We start from the raw sequence: 23,620 nt of genomic DNA, 5'->3' as shown, positions 1-23,620 counted from the left end.
GACAATGGCACGTCGCTTACCGACGAGATCCTCCTTTTCATCTTCGCCACCTTCCTCGACATCGCGGACCTCGTCCGCTGCGCCGCCACCTGCAGGCGCTGGCGCCGCCTGGTGTCCGGCGAGGCCGCCTTCATCTGCCGCGGCCCGCGACGGCCAGGCCCTGACGGCAAATTCCTGCCGCCGCTCGCTGTCGGCTTCTTCTACCAGCTTCATGTCGCCGCGACACGCTTTGTCCCCATGGCTTCAGCATCGCGCCGGTTCCCCGCCCTCCGGGAGCCGTCGCTGTCGCTGAGCACGCTCGTCGGCGGCGGGCTGCGCGACTCCTCTCGCATCGTGGCCTCCAGGAACGGCCTCCTCGTCGTCGACCTCCAAAGCGGCAAACGCAGCAGGGCCCTCAAGCTCTGCGTCTGCAACCCCATGACCGGCGCAGCGCGCGTCCTGCCGCCCCTAACCGGCAAGGATGGCGTCGGGCACTTCGCGTGCACGGTGCTCACCGCCGACGACTACCAGGTCCAGGGCGGCGACGCCACCAGCACGCCGCCGCTATCCTCCCCGCACTACCGCCTGCTCGTGCTGTACAATCGGCGCAACTTCACCGCGTTCCGGAGCTACTCGTCGGAGGACGGCAGCTGGAGCCCGGAGCGCAGGGTGACCGGCGCCCACGGCAAGAGGTACTTGCCCATGGCGCGCGGCGGCGTCGTGGCCGACGGCGGCCGCGCGGCGTACTGGTTCATGAAGCGCGCCGTGTTCGAGCTGCGCCTCGACACGCTGGAGGCGAAGATGGCGATCCTGCCGACGCCGGGAGGAGGCCAACGCTTCCCGAGCCAGAACACCGCGCTGTGCACGACGCCGGAGGGGAGCCTCTGCCTCGTCCAGTTTGGCTCGCCGTTCCTCCTGCCGGTGCAGGACGATGAGCAGCATGGCACCATTGGAGTACATGTGTTCAGATATGGAGACCATGACGGCGTCCTCGACAGCAGGACGCTGCAGGAGGACAAGTGCTTTTTGATCAAGTACGGAGCCCGGGAAGGTGGACGTAATAATGCCATGTTGAAGGTGCAGTGGTTTTGTGAGAAGAGTGGGGTCATCTTCTTCACCGCCGGCGAATTCCAGGACCCGAGAATCGACCTGTATGCTGTGAACCTAGACACCCAGAGGGTTGAGAGGGTGGCGAGCAACGATGGGGATGGTAGCCTGTGGCTGTGGGGCAACCTTTATGGGTACGAGATGGATCAGGCGGCATACCTGGCATCCCTTGCTGAGCCAGAAAAGGAGGATTAGTGGAATCGTTGTTCTTGGTAGTTTCATGTTGCCTTTGCTAAAAAATAAATAAGCAACCCTTGAACTGCATTGCAGGGTATGTTGGCACCTTTTGTTTTTCATTTTTGTTATTTAGACTGAAAATGTCACTCTTTGGTTTCGTATTAAGACTGATCTAGTGTGATCAGCGCATGATAAAAATAGCCGAACTGAACACCTTTATCGGCGGTGTCATTTGAAACTGGCAGTCAGAGTCATGCAGTATTTTCTGGTTTGAAATTTGACAGTTTGTACCAGCTTGTCATCTTTCTTTACTGAAAGCGCGTCGCGCTCCAGGACAGAGAGAGGGGCCACGTCGGCTCCGAAAATATTGGCCTTCGGATCGCGATCCGACGGTCAGGAATAGATAGGGACGTAAATTTTGCAAAAAAAACCCGAGCTTTGTTAAAATGAACACGGAGTCCATCAATTTAATGGAAAACCCCTCGGACTTTGTGGAGCCTTACTTTACAAAAAAACTCTGAACTTTTAGTAATCGTGCCGTACTCTATGAATTTTGTAAAAAAACCCTGGACTTTGTTAAAATAATTATGAAGTCCATCAATTTTATGAAAAACCCCTTGAACTTTTCAGTAATTGACCGGTACTCCGTCGACGCCAAATTTACCAAATAACCCCCGCAGTCTACCAATTTTACGAAAACCCCCCCGGATTTTTTGCAATTCAATTTCTTAAAATAAACCTGAACTAGAGGGCATATTTCTGCGCGGCAACGCCGCGCAATGTTCTAGTTTTCTGTTAGTTCACATCAGTCTGTGAGAAACCATCAGATTTAAAACAGATGGTGGTAAATTCGGAATATATGTGATGTGATGTTGATCTGAATATATGGTGTTGATGTGAATGTTTCACTACATCTAAATATTTGAATGCATCTAGTGATGTTAATCTTTGAATCTGATTCACCACCTGCTATGAGCTGACTACATCTGAACTCTTGGGCTAATCTCTGATGGCTACTACGAGAGGATCATGACTTCTGCTTGATCACTTTTTTACTTCATACATCCATCTCGTAAATACCCCCCCCCCCCATTTAACATTTGTTATAATGAGAATTTATTTTCTGTCAGAACTGGGCATTCTGATGTATTTCTTCATTGCATTCCAACAAGGGTTTGCTGCTGCACATATGGCAAAGCATTCCAAGTGTATGCTTGCCTGGAGTCTTGCTTGCCTGCATGTAGGTACTCCTTGAAGTATATATCCAGCCAATTTGTGGCTAATAATTCCAATTTCAGTCCACTGTACACACCACAAATGATAGAAACACTTCAATTTACATATACAATTATCAAAAGTATCAACAGATTGACTTTTAGTTTATATAGTGATCAACAGACTATACATAATGTTTCTATCATTTGGATATCCTACCGTTCGTCTTTGCAAAACTTACTGTCATTGGAAATTATTGAAAATTTAGATTTCTGTCAATACATTCAGTATTCTGAACCTTGATGCCAATGTATTTTCCTCTAACCTGAGAAACTATACACAGTACATGAATAATTGTTTTGTGTTCTCACGTCTATTCTATTAATAAATCGCTGCTGTTAGGTATCAACTTCTTATTACTGATTCTAGTGTGTACAGCTGTAGAATGGTTCAAAACAAATATGAGAGCAACTAATGTTCATCTTACTCCTGAAGTCTTTGTTTGACAGCCTTCTGGAGCGGTCCGGAGCGGCGGCGGAGGGCGACGCAGTGTAGAACGTTTAGGTCCGCCCCTAAAAAAATTAAGCCATTGTTACAAATCGTTTTTGTAGTAGTGGAGGCTATTTCCAAGCTCGTTGCCACACTCGCTGGTGTGGCCGTTACGGTCTTCTACTTGAAGACTACAATCTCGCAGCAAAGATACTACATGACACCGAACATTTTGATTGCAAGATTTACATTCCAAATCTTGACAAGCTTGTAACGCATGATGAGACCATATATATCTGCCGGAGCACGTTATGAAGAAGTTGGATGAGGAGTTGAAGATGAAGGAAGATGCAAAGATCATTAAGATACAATGTCTCATTCATTCAATCTAACATGCATTCATAAACTAATTTTCTTCTTCTAATTTGGTGCATAAGCTAACTTGCTTCTTCTAATGATTACATGCGGGAGACCTTGCTAAGCACAATCATATCCTAAACGACTTGTTTTATGGGTATGGAGGAAGTATGATGTTTCTGAGTAGTGTTGGAATGCTTGAGTACAACGACTTGAATACTGCCCTCCCCATCTTTACATTAAAGCTCCACGCATAAATTCCTTCCCCTTAAGTCCATGTCCAAATAAAAACGAAAATGTGTTGTATATAAAGAATCACATAAATGAATTCATGATAAAAACCCACCTAATATTTTATAAAATTTATTATTAAGTGAAGAATCAAATAGAGATATATTTTATGAACTTTGTTTGAAGATAGTTTAGTTTGAAGCAACTTCTAATATTCGCAAGATGTTCTAAAATCCATCGGAATTTCATGTCCTGTTTGGCATAGCTTTAACTTCACCATTTTCTGCTCCACTCTAAAACTCCAGCTGGAGCATGCTTCAGATGGAGTTGGAGCTGTCTAGGTAAGGTGTTTGGATAATATGGTACTCCCAGCTAAAAAAAGATGGTTCTGAGAATGAATTGCCATTCTTGACCAGGGGTGTGCCTTAGTACGGCCCGCTCTGCCATACACTGCTCGGGGGGGGGGGGGGGGGGGCTCGTCTGCCACTAACGGGGATGGATGCGTGGCGGCAGAGGGAGACACAACAGTGGAGAAAGGCACAACCGGGCTAGGGAGGGAGCGAGGGGGAGGACGCCGCTCGGAAGGACGTCTAGACGGAGCTACGATGGGGAGGGAGCAGTGCTCATGCAAAAAAAAAATAGAACATTTTTTCTATGTAATGAATGGCATTAGTGCAGAACTCCATATCGAGATACATATTTCAGGATTCCACTACAGCGCACTAACTCCATAAAATTTAGCTGCTCCACCAATTTTTGAAGTATCAAAGGGGCTAAAAATTAGCCTTAGATAATTTTACCATGGAAACCAAGGCTCTTGTGGAAATTTTGGAAACCCCAATCAAGACCACAGGATCCTCATCCAAAGGCTATGGGCAAAGGTGGATTCATTTAGCACTTAAATCCCCCACCATTAGCCAAAGTAATCACAATTTTGTGGATAACCCCCTGCATCTCATCCTCCTCCAGCGCCCAGCCCCCCCTCCAGCGCCCTGCATCTAATCGTTCTCGATTCCATCAGGCCCTCCTATCGGACGTCGCCGCCATAGAGTGCAGCGCCAGGCGGAGGGTCGCTTCACGGCCCATCAGGCTGGCAAGGTGCAGCCCGCCGTCCTGCCGTCAAGCCAGCGAGGTGCAGCCGCCATGGAGTCCACCCGAGCCCCGCCAGAGCCCGCCCTGGAGTCCGGCGATCATGCCCAGTCCGGCGTTGCTGCCCACAATTCGGTTCCTGCCCTCGAGTCCGGCGTTCGTGGCCTCGAATCGGAACCTGCCCTAGAGGTATGTTCGTGCCCTGGAGGCCGCGCCACCATGTGCTCACCGCCGCCTAGCCTCCTCATTTCCTCCAGCGCACCGCCGCCCCTCTCCCGGCCGGCGAGCTCCGTCGACCGTCACCGGGCGCCGCCCCCTGAAGGTCCGGCGGTGCAGGGAACCCACCCCCTCGCCCAACATGGGAACCCGCCCCTGGAGGTGCAGGGCCCCTCACCCAACACCGGGCGCTGCCCCCTGAAGGTCCGGCGGGCATCGCCCAAGTCGCTCCGCCGGCCATCGCCCTTGGAGATCTGCAGTCCCTCGGCCGTGATCCGCCCCTGGAGGTCCGGCTGATCGAGCCCCAGTAGCAGGCAGCACAGAGCCTCTGAATGTTCAGAGCTTCTGAATTTTCAGGGTACCTTATCTCACAGGCAATTCAGCAGGACATTCGACAATGTATTGAGAATGATAATGGCGATGGCAATTGTGCCTGCTGAATGTTCAGAGCTTCTGAAATTCTGTAACAATAGTAGGCATAGGAAAAGCTTGTAATGATAATTCTGATGAGAAACAATGTATTGAGAATGTAATGGCAATAGCAATTGTGCCTGTGTGTAATGAGATTTTGTCCTCAAAATGTTCAGTGCAAAAGGAAAGTCTGAGATAACAAGAGCTGCCACTTGATTTCTTAGATGGATTTCAATTTGAAAATGATCACTGGTATTTTCAATTCTTTAGTTCTCTCTTTACTTAATGAGCTCACGAACACACACTGTACCCTGTACAAAGGACTTAAACTGTAGTGGTATGTTGAAATTAAAAGCCAAGATGGCCTCAAAGGTAGCATGTAGCACAGATTGCTCACACACAGAGCACACACATACACAGGTAGTCATTGGTGCTACAATTGCTTACTGCATTTCTGAATTTTTTTCTTGCTATGTATAGCTGGATACATTGTGGTGCCTAAAATAATTAAAATTTGTGTATCTTTTCCTTGGACTACCAAACCATCATATATCATCGTTGAATTGCACACCATACCATCTCTGACTGTTGACCTTTGATGAGAGACATATGCATGAACAAAAAATATGCATGCTGAAAAAATATGCATGCTGAAAATATGCATCTCTCACTGTCCCATGCCTGAACAAAATCATTCATAAAAAAATATGCATGCTGAAAATCAATTGTTGACCATAAATTATGCCTCAACACAGTAACATTTCAAATACTGTAATTGAATGCACTGATGATCCATGTTGTATAATTCACTAACACACTGAAATAGAAATGTGCTCACAAGGTTACATGAACTTAAAATATTAGCCAACAACGTTGTTTGGGCAATTGCGTGCATCATGATTCCCTACTTGCTTACATTTTTCACACTTCCATTTACTTGGAGCCTTCACATCCTTGCTCCTCTTAATTCTTTTGCATCTCCCTTTCGACTTGATATCATTTGGTGGATGTATATTGACTTCATTTGGAATTTTACTACCAAGGAAAGTTTCATCCTGTTTATTATCTGTAGCAACATGAGTGATATTTTGGAGAGGTTCTACTTGGTTGGATAAACTTGAATATAAAAAATCCATCCCTTCTTCAGAGTTTTTGGCCATCTGAATAAGATCTTCAAACTTGTTGCGCGATTCTGAAATCTTTTTCTGCATTGCCAGCTCCATAGGATCCTTAGGCTTTTCATCTAGTAGGTTACCTTCCTCATCAAAGAATAGTTCCCTATAAAATTGAAGAGCTCATGAAGACAATACAACAGAATGAAAGAAAACAGTCATAGAAAAAAAACATACACCACACACCTTTTACATCTTGTGTCCCATCTCTTCATAATATAATTCGATGGTATCTCATTTTGCTTCTCGGCGCGAAACACTTGTATGATATGACAACACGGGATGCCATAGGACTCAAATAATTTACAGGAGTATCTACCAAACATGTTTGCCTTGTTCATCAGAACAACTCGTTCTTTTCCAGATAGACTGCTGATGGTGAAACATTTCATATCTTCGGACTCTGAAATACCTTGAATAATGCAATGATCTCTTGTAGCTACGATTTGTTCCTGAAAATTATTAAAAACTTCATGTGTATATATCACACTACATTGCTTCTTCGTGGGCCATGGTGTCATCAATTTAGGTGTGGTGTGAGGACTTGTATTGTCGGCTTTCATCTCCTCTTGGCGCTGGCACTCCAAAGTTGTGTCAAACCTTAGCCAAAACTCAACAAAGGACAACTTTCTATGAATGAAATGGTTAAAAAAGGAATTTGCACTCTCCGATCGTGATGTAGTCCTAAGCATTCCCGCTAGTGGTATGTCCATAAAGTATATCGGAATCCATGATTCGCGAATGGCAAACCTAGTGAAAAACAATTCGTTTTCCATTAGTCCATAATATGTTATGATAGAATTCCATTGTGACACAAAATCATCTTAATTCTCCGTCCCCCAAACATACTTGTTTAGTCTTTTCCAAAAGTTTTCATCTAATCTTATAGAGGGCCCGACCTTCTCAGGTACCTTTTCCATGATATGCCACATGCAAAGTCTATGAGCTGTATCAGGTACAATCTAAGCAATAGCAGCCTTCATGCTCACATCTTCATCTGTTGCGATTAGATGAGGTGCTACTCCACCCATAGCTTTAAGAAAGGTCTTCAACAACCATACGTATGACTTGATCTTTTCATCTGCTAAGAATGCTGCCCCTATGAAAACACTTTGCAAGTGATGATTGACTCCGGTAAATGGCACAAATTTCATGCTATATTGGTTGTTAGTATATGTTGCATCTAGCGAAACCACATCACCAAAAACACTATAGTTTTTTCTTGCATAAAGCATCTGCCCAAAATACACGAACAAGTAGTCCTTGTTCATCCACCATCAAGTCATAAAAGAAGGCAGGATTTACTTTCTTTCGCTCAAGCTATGCCACAAACATTTGTGCATCTGCATCCTTGATTTTGGTTGAGGTCACGGTAATAGTTTTGCAAATCCCTCTTTGTGCACCCAACATTCTCAACCACACCCCCCCCCCAAACTGACATGAAGAAGTCTATATGCTTGTGAGGTGCCAATGCTAGCCTGCCAATGCTAGCCTTATGACAATTGAACAACGTACTCTTAGCCCTCTCACTGACTCTACGGTTGGATCTTAGCAAGTGTCTCTTATCTGGCGACACGAAACCATGGCTGTGCTCCTCAACCATTGAAACTATTCGATACTTTTGGTCACTGCCAAGCTAGACAACAATATGTGCCTGACATCCACATCTGGTTTCCATCACATTATGTGTCTTTCTTTTTTTTCCCAGATTCATCAATAACTTTGTTATATTCTCCTTTCTGAACCCTTCCCTTGAACAATAATACCTCTTGATTAATATTTCCTCATTTCCCTTCTTGTGCTGACCAACACGAACAGAGAAACCGGCTTCATGTGCATATGACTTGTAGAATTTCTCCACATCTTTGAGTGTATCAAAGATCATTCCAACCATTGGCTTCAAATGTTCTTTGGAATCTGTGTTGCCTGTGTCACTTGTACAAGAGGCCTATAGAAGTGTAAAATTGTATGAGCAACAAACCATGCACACCTACTTGAATAAAACTATAATTAAAATTGTATGATCAGGGGGCAACGTAATGCTTAAGCTACATACTATTCAGATAATAGCAGAGCAACTTACAGCTCTACTCAAATGTTGTGGTGTGCTTGGATGTTCAAGGTGGGCTCCAACTCTGGCGTCGGTGCTCATGATGGTGATGGTGGTGGGCTCAACGGAGGCAGAATCAACTGCGACTATAGGTTCACCGTCCACTGAATGCAGGCACGTTAGTAACGATCAACGATCACATTAATTTCTACCAAAGTCAAGATGAGTCTTGAGAAACTAACCACGGCAAGAAAGGACGTCGCCCGCGCCGGACTCCATGGTGGCGCGGCCTCCAGGGCACGAATGTACCTCTAGGGAAGGCTCCGATTTGAGGCCACGAACGCCGGACTCGAGGGCAGGAACCGAGTTGGGGTAGGAACGCCGAACTGGGCACGACCGCCGGACTCCAGGGTAGACTCTGGCGGGGCTCGGGCGGACTCCATGGCGGCTGCACCTCGCCGGCCTGACGGCAGGACGGCGGGCTGCACCTCGCCGGCCAGACGGCAGCAGTGGAAGACGGCCTGACGGGCAGCGGTGGACGACGGCGACCCTGTGGCAGCGCAGCACTGCTGGGGCGACCCTCCGCCGGGCGCTGCACTCTACGGCGGCGACGTCCGATAGGAGGGCCTGATGGAATCGGGAACGATTAGATGCAGGGCGCTGGAGGGGGGCTGGGCGCTGGAGGAGGATTAGATGCAGGGGGTTATCTACAAAATTGTGATTACTTTGGCTAATGGTGGGGGTTTAAGTGTTAAATGAATCCACCTTTGCTGATAGCCCTTGGATGAGGATCATGTGGTCTTGGGTTTCCAAAGTTTCCACAAGAGCCTTGGTTTCCATAGGACATGGTGCCTTATGGGTAAAGGGGTATTTAACAAAGTCTATGAAAATTAGATCTGTACCATTAAAAGATCCCACTAATAGATATATATTAGGGCAGTCACAACCCTCCAACTCAGCTGGTTTCATGGCATTAAATATGGTGCCACATAAGCAAAAAGCTGAGTTGGCAGGGGAGTTCATGAGAGAAGAAAAAACATGAAGAAATTGGGTCTCATACAAGAAACCATGTCTACGAGAAAACCAAGACAAAAGAAGAGGTGACTGGAGGGAGTAAAGAGAGAGAAAGAATATGATTGGATAGCAATTTATTTTGAAGAAATTTTCCATTGGGCATGTAGTTTCTATAAGTAGTGTCTATGTGACATGGCAAGTATAGAAACTACTAATAATGTTTTGAGTTGGGATTGCTCTTATTATTATCTTATTGGCATGTGGGGCTCACATGAGTCCATTAGATATGTGGGTCACCATGGTATATATTTAACTTTGGTATCTACTATTAATTACAAATCCAATTTTTCGATAAATTTTATCGGCAATCTACGACCCGTAAATTCCGGCCAAACAGGGCTGACCTCGATCTCGATTTGAGGCTGGCCCCACAGTGCAGCGTCTGCTGTCCGCCGATCGAGCGAGGAGTACGAGAAGTCGAAGCGGCGGCGGCTCCGTCCCCTCCCTCCACTTCTACAGTCTCGGTCCCTCGGTTCAGTTCTCGATCCCTTGAGTGGAGCGGAATTCACCTCTGAGTGGAGCGCCGTAGCACCACGCCGCCGTCGGCCAGGTTTGCCTCTCGTACGCGCCCCGAGCCCAAATGTTTAAAGGAGATTTAGGATTTAGGGTTTATAGCTCCTGTTCTTGTACAGAGTTCACGCATGTTTTAAGTGCAAATGTCTCCGATTCGAGTCTAGATTTCTCCGGATTGAGTCCACAGGTCTTCGATCTGAGTGCAAAGTTCTTCGATTTGAGTTCAAAGATGATGGTTTGATGTAAAGATTTATGTGCAGGGGGGCGGGAAACCCGGGCAGGACGATGCCGCCGGCGCCATCCTCTTCGTCCGCCGTGGCGGCGGCGGACCCGCGCGGGGGCAGAGGCTGGCTCTCCGCCCTCCGCCGTGACCCCTCCAAGCGGGCGCGCCGCGCCGACGACGACGGCACGCCGCTCACCGACGAGCTCCTCGTCATCTTCACTGGCGTCCCCGACCTCGTCCGCTGCGCCGCCACCTGCCGGCGCTGGCGCCGCCTGGTGTCCGCGGAAGCCTCGTTCCTCTGCCGCACACCTCGCCGGCGGCCTGGCAGGTTCATCGCCCCCCTAGCCCTAGGCTTCTTCAACCACCAGATGGACGTGCCGCGGTTCGTTCCCACAGCTGATGCATCGAGCCGCTTCCCCGGACTCCTCCAGCAGTCCCTGAGCACGCTAGTTGATGACGGGCTCTTCGACGGCTCTTCGCAGATAGTGGCCTCCAGGAACGGCCTTCTTGTCATCGATCTCCGGGGCCGGAAGCATGACAGGGCACTCAAGCTTTGCGTCTGCAACCCCATGGCAGGCGTAGTGCACGTCTTGCCTCACCTCGGAGGCAAGGATGGCCTTGGGCACTATGCTTGCACGGTGCTCACCGCAGACGATCGCGATGAGAAGACAATTGACCCGCCCCAGTCCTCGTACTTCCGCTTAGTATTGGTGTACACCCGACGTGGCTTCACCGCCTCCCGGAGCTACTCATCCGAAGAAGGCAGCTGGAGCGAATGGGCAAAGGTGACTAACGCCAGACTAGGAAAGAAGCTGATGGGTTTGACTCATAGCGGTGTTGTGGGCCGTGGTGGCAGGCTAGTGTATTGGCTATCCAAGAATGTGGTGTTCGTGCTGTCCCTTGAAACGCTGCAGTCAGCAGTGGTAAGCATGCCTCGGTCCGGAAATGGCCAGAAATTCGATATGGCAAACACCTTGTTGGGCTTGTCGCCAAACGGCATGCTGTGTGCCATCCAGATTGGCCACATGTCCCTTAAGCCAGCTAATCGGAGAGTAACCATACGTATAACCACTTGCACTGACCGTTGTTGGTGGGATACTGAGGAGTTGATTCAGGTAGAACAATCCTTGCCTGCAGATGTGGGTAATATTAGGCTGCAGTGGTTCTGCGAGAAGAGTGGGGCTGTGTTCTTCTCAACCATCTCTGGGGACAGTGACCACCTGGGGAGTGAGATGTATGTTCTGAACATCAAGACCCGGGTGGTTGATAAGCTGGTGAGCCATGACAGGAACAGCAATCCTTGGGGGTATGTTCATGGGTATGAAATGGATCAGACAGCATACCTGGCATCCCTTGCCGAGCCAGAGGGCATGGAGGATATGTGACGATCGCTTTTCTACCTAGTGTGCAAAGATGTTAGCGAGAGGTCGAGGGATTGCTTACCAAAACTCCAGGAGGGACTGCAAAATCTACTCACCAAGTTTATGTGTAGTATTGCTTTGGTGTCTGGTTGTTCTCTACCTAGTGTCTGCAATGTTGGTCAGTAAAAGTGGTGGCTGTCTCTTGTTTGATGTTGGTGGAGCTAGTGTCAGTTGTTGCCGATCTGTTAATTGGTGTTAGTGGTAATGAGTCGTGTTTGTCGCATAATGTGACACTGCCGGTTGTCAAGTCCTTTTCGATTATCTGAACAATGCTTGTAAGCTGGTAACCCAATGATTATAACTGCTATTAATTATGTTGAATCTATATCCCCTGGTGTTTGTTGGAACATTTCATTCTTGCATTGGTGAATTATTCATCTGCTCGTCAGCAGAATGTTGTCTATTGCTTGTACTCAGGCTCAGGTTATGATGATCCACATCATTCAGCTAGGAGCTCTCAGTTCTGGCAGGACTTGCAAGATGGAGGACATGTAAGTCTGTATATACTGTATTCGTGTGTTCCTGGTGCAGGTACTTTTGTTTGGTTCCAGGGACTTTTTTTTAAGTCCCTGGAACTTTTTAGTATTTAGAAGTATTAAATAAATATTAATTATAAAACTAACTGCAGAACCCTGGGGCTAAACTGCGAGACGAATCTAATGAGGTATCTTAATCTATGATTAGCGAATGGTTACTGTAGCATCACTTAGCAAATTATGAATTAATTATGCTCTTTAGATTCGTCTCGCGAAAAAGCACTCAGCTGTCAAAAAACATTTATAAACAGATTTTATTTAATACTATAAAATAGTAAAATTCCTTTTGATGTGATAGGGACTTTTGAAAAAAAATCCGTGAGCCAAACAAGGCCTTATGTTGCGTGCTAGTGCAGGTACTCTCAGCATCAAAGACCGGTTTATAATTGTCTCGGTAGCGGCATCGGTCCTCTGAAATGTCCATGTTGTAAGAAGAAAAGGTGCATATATTACGATCTAATAACTAGGAAATATGTAAAGCCTATATAGTACCTAAATGCGCATTTTCTGCTAGTCATTGCTATTAGAGCCTGTCTCAAAGAGTCAAGCTTCTCGTCATTTAACTCTGTGGATACCCTAGAACTTCATGTAAGCTGCCATTTTCAAAAACGGCGGTGTTACGCATTGACATGGTTTTTTAGAGTTCTCACATGAAAAGATATGTACACTACTACAGAACAGGTCTTTGTTCCAGGCCATTTGTCCCGGCAGCCTTTGGGCCCGGGACAATATGTGGCTTTTGTTCCGGGTCCAATGGCTAGCCGGGCCAGCGGGGGGGGGGGGGGGGCGACAGGGGCCTTTTGTCCCGGTTGGAGGCACCAACCGGGACAAAAGGGTGGTCTTTTATCCCGGTTGGTGGCTCCAGCCGGGACAAAAGGCCCGCGCAGCCTTTTGTCCCGGTTGGAGCCACCAACCGGGATAAAAGGCCCCTCTTTTGTCCCGTTTGGTGTCTCCAATCGGGACAAAACTCCTTAGCCCCCTTATCCTCTTCCCTCTCCAACCGTCCGAGCCATTCAGCTCACTTGTTTTTGCTTTTCTTGGCTCGGGAGAGAGGAGTTCTTGCTCATTTCTTCACCACATTTGTGAAGATCTTTGATTCCCCGTCCATCCATCGGCGCTAAAGGTTTGGGGTTTGTTTTTCTCTTCTTCCTTGGCTTGTATAGCTCATTTCATGCTTTAGAAATAGAGAAAATGTGTAGCTAGCTCATTTCTTGGACATTTAGATTGCATATGTAGGTGTGATTTTCTTTTAAATTTAGATGAGTATGTGGATAGTAGAAATTTTTAGAATTTGTGTAAACACTTCATGTGATGTACTTGTATATATGACCATATTGTGGATAGTTGATTTTTGTATTCATGAATGAATTAATGAAATGAGTATATTAGAATTTTTTGTATTATGAATGGATTATTTTGACACTCTAGTGATGTATTTATTCAGGCTCACATTGAAACCATCTAAAAACAAAAAAAATCTTTATTTCGAAACAAGTATACGTCGTTAATCTCCATCCAACGGTGATGACACTACCTTTCGGGGATACACGATGCGCTATAAGGACGTCGCGAAACGGTTGGTCGCATCACCAGCACTTCCGATTGATAAGAAGACAGCATTTGACGCAGTCAGCATGGCCGTTGTTGTACTGAAAGCATATCAACGAGCACGCTGCCTATGCCAAGTGTTGTGCCTATTAATCGTAAATGTTGGTGCTGCGACTGGCCGATTGGTGACATCCTTGTACCGCACCGTGTCCCCCCGAAAGACAGTGTCATCACCGCAGGGTTGAGGTTACTGACATATACATTTTCAAAAATAAAGGTTTTTTTTTCTTCTAGAGGGTTTCTGGATATTGAAAAGAGTGTACTCCTGGAACTGAAGGGTGTCAAAGTAATTAGAAGTTATAGAGATTTCTTTCAATTAATTAGAGATTTCTTTCAATTAATGATACATTTCGTCTTTTTTATATGATTTCATTGTTATTTTCAAGAGTTATTAATCTGATCATTGTAATTGTAATAGTAAATAATATTTGCATTGTAATGGTAAGAATTTATAATTTTGTGGAAAATAAAGGTATTTTTCAGTAAAATATGGCTTTAGCAGCTGGAGGGAGTGGCGGCGGTGGGGGTGATCGTTGTCCTTCTGGAGAGAAAGGCACAACTCGAGTAGGTCGTTGGTCCAAAAAATCTAGTGCTTTTCATAGGGTAGCGCTCCGTTATTTGGAAAAAGAATATAGAGAATGCATGGCAATGGACGAGGAACCTCCTTTTGATCTTGAGGATTTATTGCGGCGTTACGGTTCGTCACCACCAAACTCGGAGGTTTCAACTCCACCATCTTCTTCTGTGCCAGCAAGAAATCCGTTAGAGCATTCTGCGTTCCAACGCAAGGACGGTTGAAAACCTATGTGTTGTTGTCCGAATTTTTAAGTGTCATATATAGTACTCCTTTGTTAAGTTCTGTAATTGATTAAGTACTCCTTTTAATTAATCAAGATGTATGATGGATATTGCAGATCTTTTAATTATTCATGTTATGTTACATTTAGTTTAATTTAGGTTTGATATATTTTATTTATTCGATACGTGTAAAGAATTCAAATCGATTTATTTAAAATGCAGATGGACCGGCAATGGATGTACAATGCTGACCGACGTTCGAAAGAATTCATTGATGGCCTGCATTATTTTTTGTCTGTGACTGAGGCAAACAAGCAGAATGGTTTTATGTGCTGCCCATGTGTTCATTGCAACAATAACAAGGATTACTCATCTTCAAGAATCCTACACAGCCACATTTTTGCAAATAGTTTCATGGAGAAGTATGTTTGTTGGACGAAGCACGGAGAACAGGGGGTTACCATGGAAGACAATGAAGAAAAAGATTTTGACGACCACTTTCCCGGGAATGCTGGAATCGGTGCATTCGATGACGATATTCCCATGGAAGAGCCCGAAGTAGATGTAGCAGAAAATGATCCCAGCGACGAACTAGGACAGGCATTGCACAATGTGCAGGCAGACTGTGAGAGTGAAACGGAGAGGTTGAAGTTCCAGAAGTTGTTAGAGGACCACCGTAAGTTGTTATACCCAGATTGTCAAAATTGAATGAAGAAACTTGGCACCACCTTTGAGTTGCTGCAATGGAAGGCGACAAATGATATATCCGACAAGGGATTTGGTGAATTACTCAAACTTGTTAAAAAATGCTTCCTAAGGACAACAAATTACCTACCACAACGTATGAAGCCAAACAACTTGTTTGCCCTTTAGGATTGGAAGTGCAAAATATACATGCATGCCCCAACGACTGCATCCTCTACCGAGGCGAGTACGAGAATTTGGATGCATGTCCCGTATGCAGTGCATTGCGTTATAAGATTAGAAAAGATAATCCTGGAGATGTCGAGGGGGAGCCTCCCCGGAAGAGAGTTCCTGCGAAGGTCATGTGGTATTCGCCTGTAATACCACGTTTGAAGCGTCTGTTTAGAAATAAAGATAATGCCAAGTTGATGCGATGGCACAAAGAGGAACGCAAGAAAGACTCGATGTTGAGACACCCCGCTGATGGGTCGCAGTGAAGAAAAATAGATAGAACGTACCCTGAATTTGATTTGGATGCGAGAAACATAAGGTTCGGTTTGAGTACGGATGGCATGAATTTTTTTGGTGAGATGACCAAAGGTCATAGCACTTGGCCTGTGACTCTTTGTATGTACAATCTTCCACCATGGCTCTGCATGAAACGAAAGTTCATCATGATGCTAGTGCTTATCCCGGGTCCAAAGCAGCCCGGAAATGACATTGATGTGTACCTAAGACCATTGGTCGAAGAACTCTTATTGCTCTGGGGCGATGAAGGTGTACGGATGTGGGATGAATACAAATAAGAAAACTTCAACCTACAAGCATTGCTGTTCGTAATGATCAATTACTGGCCTGCTCTTAGTAACTTGTCAGGACATTCGAACAAGGGATACAAAGCATGCACACACTGTTTAGATGATACCGATAATATATGGTTGACTCACTGTAAGAAGGTTCTATACATGGGTCATCGTCGGTTTCTTCCCATCAGGCATGCGGTACGAAAGAAGGGCAAGCATTTCAAAGGCCAAGCGGACCACCAAACAAAACCGATGCACCGTAGTGGTAAAGATGTCTTCAACATGGTAAAAGATCTAGAAGTTTTTTTTGGGAAGGGATCTGGTAGCCAACCTGTTCCAAACGAAAACGGAATGGCGCCCATATGGAAGAAGAAATCTATATTTTGGAAGCTACCATATTGGGAAGTCTTAGATGTTCGTCATGCAATTGATGTGATGCACCTCACGAAGAATTTTTGCGTCAACCTGATAGCATTCTTGGGAGTGTACGGAAAGACAAAAGATACAGTAGAAGCACGTCAAGAATTGCAATGTATGGAAAAACGAGATGCCTTACATCCACAACAGCGAGATAATGGACGACAATACTTAAGTCCTGCCAGCTATACTCTTAGCCAGGAAGAGAAAGAAACCATGTTTGACTGCTTGAGTAGTATAAAGGTTTCATCTGGATACTCATCCAATATAAAAGGAATCTTAAATTTGGCAGAGAAGAAATTTACAAATCTCAAGTCCCATGACTGCCATGTGCTTATGACCGAACTTCTTCCGGTTGTGCTGCGAGGGATTCTGCCTGATAACGTCCGGTTAACCATCATGAAGCTATGTGCCTTCCTCAATGCAGTTTCTCAGAAGATAATTGACCCAGAGAATTTGATAAAGCTGCAAAACGATGTGGTGCAATGTCTTGTTGGCTTTGAGCTGATATTTCCACCATCTTTCTTCAACATCATGACACATCTTCTAGTGCACCTTGTGAAAGAGATTGATATCCTCGGACCAGTATTTCTACACAAAGGTTCATGGGGGTACTCAAGAAATGTGTTCGTAATCGAGCTCGTCCAGAAGGAAGCATCGCCAGTGCCTACGGAACAGAGGAGGTCATTGACTTTTGTGTTGACTTTATTGATGACCTTAAACCGATTGGAGTCCCTGAATCGCGATATGAGGGGAGACTAACTGGAAAGGGTACATTAGGAAAGAAATCTTATGTCCGCACAAATGATTTCTCATTCAAGAAAGCGCATTATACGGTTCTTCAACAATCATCCTTAGTTGACCCATATATCGAGGAACACAAGAAAATTCTGCTCTCCAATTTTCCGGAAAAGTCTGAGGCATGGATTACACGTGAGCACATGAACACTTTCTACAGCTGGTTGCGGAAGCATCTAATGCATAACATGGATATAAGTGAACAACTGTTCTTATTGCCTAGGGGATCATCTTGGAATATCTTAACATACCAAGGGTACGAGATAAATGGAAACACATTTTATATGATAGCCCAAGATAAAAAAAAGTATCAACCAAAACAGCGGTGTTCGTATGGATGCCACGGACAATAATGGAAAAAAGGACACATATTACGGCTACATTGAAGAGATATGAGAACTGGATTACGGTCCCAATTTCAAGGTGCCTCTATTTCGTTGCCAATGGGTTAAGCTATCTGGAGGAGGGGTAACAAAAGATGAGTATGTGATGACAATAGTTGATCTCAACAATCTTGGGTATAGAGACGAGCCATTTGTCCTAGCCCAGGATGTCGCTCAGGTTTTCTACATTAAGGACATGTCCAGCAAGCCTAAGCGACACATAGTTCTATCAGGAAAGAGAAACATCGTTGGAGTGGAGGACAAGACAGACTTGTCAGAAGAATATAATAATTTTGTTGTCATTCCACATTTCGAAATAAATGCTGATACATGCATCCTGCTAGCCAATGATGATGCTCCATACTTGCGCCGTGATCATAATCAAGGGACATTTGTGAAGAGAAAGTCTGTTACCGCTAATCCTTCAGGTACTTGAATCATTTTATATTATTGTATAAAAACGTAATCGCAATTCGAATACTTTTATTATATATGTACTGTACAATTATACTTTATGTGGTATATATATCATTTTTTATATTTTTCACTTAATTACTAGACTCAATTATAATTTTCATTCAATAATGGATTACTCAACTAATTTTATTTATTTCATGAAATTACATTCACATTAACACACTATACTCTCTCACTAACACACACAATCTCACTAACACACACTATCTCTCAAACTCACACACTACTCATTAATATCATGAAATTGCTTAATTTTATGTAAAATTCACTTTTTAAACATTAATATCGTGATAGAATCCACTTTCTGTCGAAAAGCAACAGTTTGAAAATTTTTGTTCACCTAATATATTTTTGCATGGTCAAAATAACAAATATGATTTCAAAAAAGTTAGATATTTCGTTGACCCAATCAATTGGATGAAAATTAATTATTTTTGTTGCGTGTATCAAACTTATATAGAGATAAGAAATTTTGTTCCATAATTTTTGGAATCATAATTTTATTAACTGAATTAATAAATGAAAGCCTATTTTAAAAGAGAAGTAAAAAGAAACAAAAACAAACATAAGATTTAGCGGGAATGAGGAAAAATGGGCCCATTTTGTCCCGGGTGGTATATCCACCCGGGACTAAAGGTGGACCGCGGGCTGGAAATTTTCCCGGCCCGCCCAAAACACCTTTTGTTCCGGGTGGAGCCACGACCTGGGACAAAAGGGCCTTTTGTCCCGGGTGGTGGCTTCCCCTGGGACAAAAGGGGACCCCCTATATATGTCCCTTAACCTTCGTCTTCCTCCAACACTTGGGCATTCTCCTGATCTGCGCCGCGCCGCCGTCGTCTTGAGTCCAGCTAGTTAAAAATTTGCTATATTTTAAGTTGTCTTCACTATAAAAAGTTTTTAACAAAAAAAGGGCTATATTTTAAGTTGTCCTCAATATAAAAAAGTTTTTAACTTTTTGTTAAGTATATTTTTACTTCTATTTTTTGTTAAAACATTTTTTTAATCAAAATCACTTCTACCATCCAACCACCTACTTACTCAAATTCATTTGTAGAGAGTATTTATAATTTACAAAAGCCTACAACTCTGACGCCCCACCCCCGCGTCGTCCTCCCCGACGACACGGGGGGTGACACTGCGCCGCCACTTCCCGTCCTCACGCTAGCTACCTCCGGTGGCTGCCGCCATCATCGGCAAACGGCTGAGCCAAAGCAGGCTTTGCCCGCTATCTCCCTCCCACCCCTCTGCGTCTTTCCCTGCAGCCATCAAATCTTGGTCGTCGTCCTGCCCCACCTCTGGCTGGTAGTGGTCTCTAGGGGGCCGGATCCCCCCGCTCCCACCAAGGGCATTTTACTCAAGGGCTCCCGCCCTCGGCGGGTAACATGGGGGCCGGCCCTCTATCCCAGCGCGGTCATGCTCGCCGGGGTGGCCGCTCAGTCCCTGACAATCTCATCCTCAACGGCGCCGGTGCTGGTGTAGGTGTAGGAGAGGGCTCGCCAGCGTGCTGCGGGGTAGGGGTGTCGCCTAGGGTGGCTCTCCGTCTACGACACGGCCACCCTGTCGGGGGGTGGCGAAATCGGCCAGCACAACGGTTTCTTCCTCAATGGCACTGGTGGTGGGGATAGCTCACCGACGACATACAGCACAGGCTACGGCTGTTCCGGCCAGGGTTTACCTTATCGATAAATTAAAAATATCGGAGGTTGGTGATAAACGGGAATATCGGATATATCGGAATTCTATCGGTGATAAAGAAATTTTTTCGGACAAAATTTAGAGAAAAAACTCTCATTTTGTGTAGAAATGAACTTAGATATTTTTTTCAAACCATCTAGCCTAAAAACTATACATAATAACGTAGAAAAATGAAAGGAAATAGCCGGTAGGGAGACATGTCTGCTACGTCGGTTCTCACTAGAATATGAAGAATTGGATAGTGGAATAAAAGCAAATGAATGGATTAGGATTAAAAGATGGTTACATGCTCTTTTTACTCGTTATAGTGGGTAAAAAGTATGTGCACAAACTTGTGGGTTAGTCGAATGGAGTGTTAAATTTAAAACAATGATATTTTTAGATGATAAACTAATTCTATCGGTGCTCACCGGTAAAACAGAAATATCGGAATTATCGGAAATCTATCAGTGATAAGGTGAACCATGGTTCCGGCTGCCCTCCCCCAGCTGGTATGCGGCTCCTGCTACCACCGCCGATTGGGAGCTGGCTTTCACCCGGCCGACACCGTGTAGTCCTGTGGCTTGTCACGTTCTCTCGTTCGGTGAATTTATTAGTGGGAGGTTGTTGTGATCGTCATTTATTCTCGTTGGTGCTTCTTTTGTGCATCTTCATCATGTTATTGTCTCTAGCGAATGCTTCACCACTGCTCTTTTCTTCTCTGTCGGATGTTTTGCCGCTATCATCTTTTCTTGGGTGGATGCTTGGCCACCGACTGCTAGGATAATGGACGAATTCTTTGCCGTCATGCTATGCCTAATGTCTCTTCAACTTCAGATGGATGCTTTGCCACCATGATTGTACCTTGGTCGTTTAGTAATCTCCTAATCTCCGTAGACAATCATGGCCACAATGTTCCTCTTTAGAGGGAATAGATTTGTTTACTTAGGTGGTTGCTATTTCTTATCTCTCTTATTTAGTACGCCTTCTGTCGTTTGCCACTTAGATGGTTTTGTACCTTTGCGCTATGAGAGTTTTGTTGTAGTTGCATCATTGTAATTCTCTCTCTTAATAAAATACGTGTCCAGTCATGTTTCAAAAAAAGAATATTTATAATTTCACTGGATAATTATGTGCCCCATGCAAGTATGTATGTGAGCAAATATTATGCCGGGCAAGAGAGGCACGGGAAATGCTTCAGTACATCGACTTGAATACAACCATTCCATCTTTACATTAAAGTTTCCACGCATAAATTCTCCCCTTAAACTCCATATCCAAATAAAAACGAAAATGTATTTTTATAGAAGAATCAACGGATTCCTGATTAAACCTCTGGCCTCCTGATGTTTTGTAAAATTTACATTCAATGGAGAATCAAATAGAGATATATATTATGAACTTTGTTTGAACCTAGTTTAATTTGAAGCAACTTCTAATATCTGCAAGATGTTCTCAAATTCATTCGGAGAAAGCGGAACTTCAATTTGAGGCTGGCCCCACAGCCCAGCGTCTGCGGTGTCCACCACCGTGCAGTAGGCCTGGGCATTCGGTTCTAACCGAACCGATCGGTTCGGTTTTTTGGTTCCTAGACAAGTTCGGTTCTTAGAAAATAGGGACCGATCGGTTCTTTTTGGAGATAGGAACCGAGCAAATTCGGTTTCGGTTCTTTCGGTTCGGTTTCGGGTATTAACCGAACTAACCGAGTATTCACAAAATAAAAAAACTCGATCCCTGGCGGCCGAGCCGGAGCCATGCACGCGCTGGCCGCGCGCCTGCCGAGGTGGCCGCCGCACACGAGCTGGATCCGCCCGCACCGAGGAGAAGTGGAGAACGGAGGAGGTGTGCTGCTAGGGAGACTAGAGAGGAGGTGCGAGCAGCCGGGGATCCGCCGCCTCCACCGCGAGATCCACCGCCTCCACCGCGAAATCCGCCGCCACCACCGCGAGATCTGCCGCCGCGAGCTCCTCTGGGGACGGGCGCTGGGCGTGGGCGGCCGGGGTCGGGCGCCGTCCGCTGGGCAGCGGCGGGACTGCGGAAGCGGGAGGCGGGGTCGGCAGCGGCCGGCGGGGTAGATGGCGCTGGCGGCGGCTGCCGGGTCGGTGGGCGAGCGCCGGGCGGCGACGGCTGACAGGCGCTGGGCGAGTGAGCGGTGGCGACCGGGAGGAGACGGCAGGATAGGGGCGAGCGCCAGGGGCGTCGGAGGTGGGAGTTCAGGACTGGCGGCTGGGGGAAGGGGGGTGCGAGGCGACTGCCGTGTGTGCTGAGCGGTAGGGTTTCAATTGGGCCGTGTATGCGAATGTTTAATGGGTTGAGTGTTACTTAGTTCGGTTCCCACGGTTAACCAAGAACCGAACCGAAATAACCAAGTAAATTCGGCAAGGAACCGAACTTTTCGGTTTTGGTTCTTTCGATTTCGGTTCTCGATTATTTGGGTTCGGTTGTCGGTTAAATTTGCCGAGCACGACCGTGCAGTACTGTCGAATCGCCGCCGATCCCCTTCCTGGCTTCCTCCACTCTTCTTCTAGCGAAAATTGGCTAGAGGACACTCTTCAATGGTGACTTTTGCTCTGGGACACTAAAAAATTTAGTCTTTGCTATAGCACATTTAAATTTTGTGTTTCTTTGCCATAGCACACTATGGATGGATAGATCAGAACAGTGTTAGCCACAGTAAATAAAGGCCCACATGTCATTGTCTTGAACGTTACCTTCTTCAATGGTGACTGCCGCGCCGAGCTCACCGCCCCGCCGCCCAACTGCGCCCCCAGCTCGCCGACGGCGTTCCGCGCCCAAGCTCGCCGACGGGAGCGCGCCGCCGACCCGTCGCGCGCCGAGCTCGCTGAGCCACTGCGGTCGGGCCTCCGCCGCGCAGCTCCGCGCCGAGCTCACCGCCCCGCCGCCCCACTCCGCCCCCGAGCTCGCCGACGGGTTCTGCGCCCAAGCTCGCCGACGAGCGAGCGCGCCGCCGACCCGTCGCGCACGAGCTCGCCGAGCCGCTGCCGCAGGGCCTCCACCGTGCAGCTCCGCGCCGAGCTCACCGCCCCGCCGCCCAACTCCGCCCCGGCACCGAGCTCGCCGACAGGTTCCGCGCCCAAGCTCGCCGACGAGCGAGCGCGCCGTCGACCCATCGCGCCCGAGCTCGCTGAGCCGCTGCCGCCGGGCCTCCGCCGCGTGATGATGCCCAAGCAGGCGTACGCCGCCATCGACCTCCCGATCCTGGGCCTGCTCTTCGGCACCATGATGGTCAGCATCTTCCTGGAGCTCGCCGACATGTTCGGCTACCTGGGCAAGGCGCTGGCGTGGCGCAGCCGCGGGAGCAAGGACCTGCTGTTTCGCGTCTGCCTCGTGCCCGCGGTGGCCAGCGCGCTCTTCATCGAGGACACCTACTGCGTCGTGCTCTTCATCGAGGACACCTACTGCGACGGCGCAGGAAGATCACCAGGACCACCAGCCACCAGCGCAGCATCATCATCGAGAGCGCAGCATCATCATCGAGGACGCGCCAGACGACGGCGAGAAGGGCAAGGACGGGGGCGCAGCGAGGATGAGACCGGCGACGGTGTCTGTAAGGTGGGAGCAGACGGAGGGAACGGCTGGCAAACGGCGATGTGCTATGGCAAACAAACACAAAATTTGAGTGTGTTATAGTAAAGACTAAATTTTTTAGTGTCCTAGAGCAAAAGTCACCATTGAAGAGTGTCCTCTAGCCAAATTT

General features: G+C 46.6%; 1 protein-coding gene across 1 annotated transcript; it reads left to right on the top strand.

Annotated features, from left to right (window-relative positions):
* Positions 1-10,365: 10,365 nt before the first annotated feature.
* On the top strand, positions 10,366-12,071 carry LOC120677858. The gene has a single exon (XM_039959062.1). It carries the CDS (start codon positions 10,366-10,368, stop codon positions 11,686-11,688), a length of 1,323 nt encoding a protein of 440 aa, XP_039814996.1. The 3' UTR covers positions 11,689-12,071.
* Positions 12,072-23,620: the final 11,549 nt, after the last annotated feature.

The sequence above is a fragment of the Panicum virgatum genome, chromosome 6N, assembly GCF_016808335.1.
Source record: "Panicum virgatum strain AP13 chromosome 6N, P.virgatum_v5, whole genome shotgun sequence".
In the NCBI taxonomy this organism is placed as follows: domain Eukaryota; kingdom Viridiplantae; phylum Streptophyta; class Magnoliopsida; order Poales; family Poaceae; genus Panicum; species Panicum virgatum.
Note: the sequence above shows the minus strand (reverse complement) of the source record. Positions and strands in the feature narration are given on the sequence as shown.

What these genes read in the sequence shown, in the direction of transcription:
- LOC120677858 (XM_039959062.1), top strand. Translation starts at nt 10,366, where the DNA reads ATGCCGCCGGCGCCATCCTCTTCGTCCGCCGTGGCGGCGGCGGACCCG.